Consider the following 6,296-nt stretch of genomic DNA (forward strand, 5'->3'; position numbering starts at 1 on the left):
AACCCCAGCAAAAAGAAATCCCCCCCCCCGCCCCCCCCCAGCACCAGGCTGCCCATCAAGGACAGGTACAGCTGTACACACCAGGATAAACCTGGAAAAAGGCATAAAGTTGGAAGCAGAGCTTTCGAACACAAAACAGTTTTCTGGCTGGTCTGAGAGAGAAGCCTAAAGCAGCTTGTTTTCGCTACCTTTTATTTCCCACTGCCATCAAGGAAAACAGAAAAAGGACCATTTTCATTTTTGGCTGGTTAATCACATCAGCTCACATTTCCTTTCACCTTACTTTTAGCTTGGTGTTCTGACCACCAAGCTGAAGTATTTGTATAGCAAAGCACTTTCCATTATTAGTCAAATACAAAGTATGTAAGTTCACTAATTGGCAATCAAAGTCCATTTCTTGTATCTAACCTCTTTTCAGCTACTGAAATTCTACCCCAAACCACAAGCACGCAGGTTTTAAAAGATTCTATAAATACAGTATGAATTAAAGTGATATTGTACACATTTTACCAATTCACACCTTGAAATCTTGCAATTGCTACACTATTAACTTACTAAAGTCAGACTCTCTCCACAAGCAGTTTCTGGACTACTAAATTTAAAATCCTTCATAACACTTTACTATTGCTCATAACTAATGCATTCTTTAGCCTAAAATTGATTTTTCATCTGCTATTAAAGTAAGCTGCCACTGGGTTTGCTGCTTTTAAAATAGATGTAATAAAATAGGGTAGTATTACCAGATAAACTGGAAAGCCTCATATGGCCAATCCTACTCCTCATACACAAGACAGCACATAATTAAAAGTGACATTTATTCACTACCCACATGTGTTTTTGATGTAGGAATCGGCTTGCAGAAGTCCATGAAACATTTGCCTACTCAGCATTTAATGACTGTGCATATCTGCACATTACTTGGGTTCTGACACTTGCAGACTTAATTGGTGTTATTTATTCTTTCTCCACAGCACATAATGACCAACATATCAAAGGAAGGTGTGCATGTCACCGGGACAGGAAACAAATAGCACTTACAGTAAAAACTGCTTAATCAGGTTTGTCTATTGAAGAGAACAACTAGCTTGACTAGGTTTCACCAAGTGTTTTCAGGTGCTGCCCAGACCACATTCATGTCATCTAATTGCCTACAGAAGTTGTTTAGGAAGTCCAGTTGAGAGAGCACAACGTTTATGTCCCAAAAGGATGTAACCTAGCACTATTATGCATTCTTGGTGAAAGTTAAGAGAATCAATTAGCAGAAGAAGCTTCCAAAGTTTTCTTGCATTAAACCAAAATAAGTTACATTTGACAGTTTCTACCTTCTTGTTTAGGGTTTCCAACAGAATGAGAAAACAGCATGTCCCAGTTATCAGATGTCTAGGGAAAAAGCATGTCAACTATCTGCTGGTCCTTATGCTTCTTGCAGAAAACCACTACTACACTACAGTTAGAATAATTCACAAGGCACAAAATCAAGAGCTATTTATTTCAAAGTATTCTGGACAAAAAAAGGATTTAAGCCCACCCACAAGCTATGTGCTGTAAGAAAACAAACCAAACTATGGTCTGATACACAACTCTGAGGAGTGAATATACAGAAGTAAAAATCATACATAGTATGTGTAATACCAACTGGAAGAGATGTACCGATAGCCACCTGTTACCAATTAAACAGTGTTAAATAGCTTTCCAGACACCAGGACAGAGAAAAATTTTCTAGGCATGACATAACAAGGCCTAATATGGAGCAACTATCCTAACTGCATACATTGTTACTTAAACCACCACAGATTTTTAGAAAGGCATTCACTATTAGAACACAAACATGGGACATGATTTTAGCTGAGTGACATCCCACCAGGTTCGAACAGAAGAAGTGCAACACATGTACAGGAGGACAGGAACAAAAGACTGAAGTAGAAGAGTGACACACTTCCTCCAGGGTCAGAGGGTCACACTGGTTTTTGGAGTTTTTTTTAGGAAATATAATCTCAGGTTTTAAAAGATGCAAAGAATATTTACAGCCCTTTTGACTTCTGAAAAGTGAGAGTTACATACACTTGAAAGTACCCATCAGATTTTCAACATTTAACTCACAACCTTATGACTAGAATTAGCAAACATGTTACAAGGTATATCAAAATACTTCAGCATCTTTGTGTTTTTTCTGGCTGCCTAAGCAGGCTGCCCTTGTGCAATCACTTCTCACCCCAGTTTGCAGTCTGCTGCTGCCTTTGCTACTGGAACATGAAATCTACCCATGGGATAAGATGACTTTCCACATCTAACATTCTGTTAGTTCTGAGGCACTCAGACAAGAAAACAAAAGCTTCCCAAAACTGCTGAGGAGAACAGTTCAGATGACTCAAGGGACAAAACACCTCTAGTCTCCCTACACATCTACACAAGAGACACAAAAGCACTCTAAACTACTCTGAGTATATTGAGCCACTCGTACAACCAAGCATAGAATTTTACATCAGCTGAAAAATTAAGACACATTCAATCTTCAGAAAAGAATTTAAAACAAAAATGTATAATGTATGGATGCTCAAGAGGCCAGTCTTCAACCAAAAAGATAAAGTACTGGACATACTACTGTTATGCCTGATTATTGTAAAGCATGTAATGTACACAAGCTACTTTGATAAACAGCACTGAACATGAGAAAAACTAACCACTATTTAAAAGATTATTCATTCAAACAACTGCTGTGCTCATTTAGAAAAAAAGACTTTTAAATAGTTAAATTTTTTCTGCCTTACATCTACTATATAAGAATCAAGGACAACTGTCACTTTCAGGCAGCTAACAGAACACTTGTATTACACAGCACGCTTAAATCTGTAGATCACACACTTAGTACCTTTATAACGTGAATGTTTTAATGAGGAATAGGTTTTAGGACTTTAAGAAATGAGTGACTGCTTTAAGTTTTAGGTTAAAAATAGTCTCTAAACTTATGTTTAACTTTGACTTTAGAATATTTCAAAAGTGAAAAACAAATTTGTTTGAGGAAAAAGTCACATTAATTCACTTCAAATCTGCATTTCTTTCACAATGCAGGCTCTCTACCAACATCCCTCATTTGATTCTCCTCTCTATCCCCCCAAAATTCACACTGATCTTTACAAAGCTGCCAAAAGGGTCACATTTTCTCATCAAAATTTCCCATATACCTCCACACCTGCAGGTAGTATCAGTAAATGAAACACAACTCAGTCTCACATGCTATTTTTATGCATTACCTTGAAATAAGCTCGACAGTTTATACCCTGTAAGAAATGTAATTTTTAAAAAATTGCTTTCAGAAAAATGTTTATCTCAAAAAATTACAAGTTGTCCAACATCTTCCTCCTCTTAGAGGAAGCTTTGTATTCAGTCAGAAATGTAATTTACAATTCCAAAGTTTATGATAGATATTCTCAATTATTAAACAGCATGCAAGATACATTTATTCTGCATCATTTCAGAAAAATGCAATGAGCAAGCAACTGTGTTCACAATACTACAGCTGAATACTACACTGATTTCAACCATAGCAGGTCACTGACTATGTGACAGCAGAAATACCTAGTAGTAAGAGTAAGTCTAAAGCTGAACATGGCCTGCACTTAATTTACATGCTAACTGTCTGTCAATAATACAAAAGAAATACGTTTCAGCTTACCTTGAATTTTAGGAGCTATTTTGAACTTTCCAGAATTTCAAGGCCCTACACCGCTATGTTTGTAACCCCTTGAGACTGTTTCATTTAAAGAAAGTTTTGAGTCCTACTATTGATGATTAGCTGTTTAAACAAGCATTTTTCAAGTTATACGTAACTGAAGTTTCACCCACGTATCTTAAAATGCGGAGTTAAATTCACAAGAATTGCATTTGCTTGAGTGTAATAACTGTCATGAAGCAAAAAAAAGAACCATGACGCCCATTTCCAGTTTGAATGATGAGGGATCAGATGCTCACATGTAAGTTGCTTCCACACGATTTATACACACCTAGAAGTTACAGGCTTTGTGTGGCTACATTTTAAAGTCACCTTTGGTAAACTACTGTTTACTAAAGCATTACTATTGGTTTTGTTGTTGGCTTTATGGACTTTTGCACAGTGTTATCTGATCACATTCAATGCTCAAAGGCTACAATATGAGCATGCTCTAATAGGACACACTTCTGTATATTCTCGCAAATTAATCTAGAATAGTCTTAAAAAGAAAAGCAATCTGGATAGCACAAGAAAAACTGAGAGTTTTAACCTGTCAATGTTGCAGAGGCTTAAGTTTTCCCTGCAGTGGAAAAGTAAACCACTGTGCAACAGGTCTATATTTACTTAAAACAAGCTTGCTTTTCTTAGCAATTTCCATGGGACTCTTTACAGTACTCTAAACTCAAGTTTCAATATTCGTAAAGAGCTTCAAACATTTTTTCCAGCCTCTTAACAAGACTGAAAAAGTAGGTTACATTTGAGAGCATGGAAGTACTAGAAACATCACTGATTTTAGCAGGAGCCTACATTTAAAAAAAAAAAAAAGACAAATTCAGTAGCATTTTGCATTTCCTGAGACACATTTTCACACTAGGGAAGCATCACAGATGACATCTCTACAAACCTAGGTCCAGATTTTGAAGGTCAGCAACAGAAAGGCTTCTCTATGATCAAGAAGTAATCCAATCCCTAACCACACATACGATTAAATTGTTCAATTGAAAAGCACATAGTATTTCCGCAACATTAAGCATCCATGACCTCAGTCACTATGCAAGTCTTACTTTAAGCTTAGGTAGGAGAAGTGTGAGCCACCTAAAAGGACAATAAACAAAAATGTTATTATTTAAATAAATTTGAAAATAAGCAGGCACAGCTGATATTTGTTTCCAGAAGTCAAACTTAGTTCAACTATGGCAGAACATTCAACAGCAGCATTACTTAAACTGTTGCGAGTGTTGCCCTATCTTCCACTTTTACTGGCTCAGCACAACTGTTTGTCACTGCATGATGAACTGGATCTGGGAAACCAATCTTGCTGGAAAATGGCGTGGCAAAACCAATAGTTTATTTTTGGCTAAATTAGGCCCCAGATCTAGCTCAACATGCAACCTCACACTTATGCAAGAACAATGGAGAAAACAGTGCAGAGACAGGCTAACACCAACACCATAGCCAAGAAAGCCACAAACCCATGCCTTCGGAGTCATTTCAATTTCCAATGGCCATCAGTATTACAAATTATTTATCACAACTCCTGCTAAGCTCCACAGTCATCACAAAACACTGAGCTGATAGGAAGCTCTCATCTTCAGATATGTGGGCTACACAACTCAAAGATCAGCTTTTGGATGGGAAAACAAGTCTTTAACACTGTGGCTGGAGAACATGGGAAGGGTGCTGCTGGTGGTCCAGCTCACTGTCTTTAAGAACTGACGTTCTTCCTGTTCAGAACTGCTAGTCAAGCAATTTATAAATGCTGACCAATTTCAATCTCTTCCTTGTAAGTAAAGGTGGTGGGTTTTTTTTTTTGTTCATGGAAGAAAGTTATGAGAGAAGGATCAATGTCCCTTACACAAAAGGGTAAAATTAATCAATTAATCTTTATTTAAAAACAGTGAAGTGATTTTCAAACTTAAACACTTTTTGTCTAAATGTTACAAAGCCTCTCCAAAAAGTACACACTGGCTATTTATTCATAGCTGGTAAGCAGCAGCAAGAAACTAGCTTTCCTTAAGGTTCTCATTTTCCTGAAACCCTAATACACAGACTTCTGCTGCCCACTCCTCGTGACACACAAGCATGTGGGATTAGAATAACAACTATACTTGGACCGCTTCCAGCTGCTTCAGTTCTTTACAGAAGTGCAGGCTGGGACAACGTTTATAAAATACAGCATAATCTCATAAACATAACCTAATACCTAGAAAAAGAAAAAAGTGCTTAATCATCATGAAAACTATAAAAAGGCTTGAATAAAAGCGTCATTTCGCTCGAGCAAGATGACATAACCGGAAAAAGCCAATTTCGTTTGCAACATGCCTCGAGTCTTACCGCTCACACTGTTTTCTTGTTTCAGCTGCCAAACTCCCGAGCAGCACATCTGCTAGCTTGCAGATCCTCACCCCAGGTTACCGACCCCGCGCCTCCTAATCGCAAGGTCTCTCACCGCAAGCTCTGTGTCTGCCTTCAAACTAGACCTCCACCGCTCCCCGCCCGCCAGGAGGGCGTAACCCACCGGCCTCTCCGAGCGGAAAGCAACATGGCCACCCCCACCGCGCCACATGCGCCGAGCGCGGCAAACAGC

At 38.2% G+C, this 6,296-nt stretch overlaps 1 protein-coding gene across 1 annotated transcript in view; it reads right to left on the reverse strand.

Moving 5' to 3' along the window:
• EIF4E (eukaryotic translation initiation factor 4E) overlaps positions 1-6,275 on the reverse strand; it is a 21,663-nt gene extending 15,388 nt beyond the window's left edge. The window contains exon 1 of the mRNA XM_009273616.1: positions 6,159-6,275. Coding sequence (XP_009271891.1) covers positions 6,159-6,275 — 117 coding nt within the window. The remainder of the gene's footprint in view (positions 1-6,158) is intronic.
• Positions 6,276-6,296: the final 21 nt, after the last annotated feature.

Source organism: Aptenodytes forsteri, unplaced genomic scaffold (assembly GCF_000699145.1).
Source record: "Aptenodytes forsteri isolate BGI_AS27 unplaced genomic scaffold, ASM69914v1 Scaffold93, whole genome shotgun sequence".
Lineage (NCBI taxonomy): Eukaryota > Metazoa > Chordata > Aves > Sphenisciformes > Spheniscidae > Aptenodytes > Aptenodytes forsteri.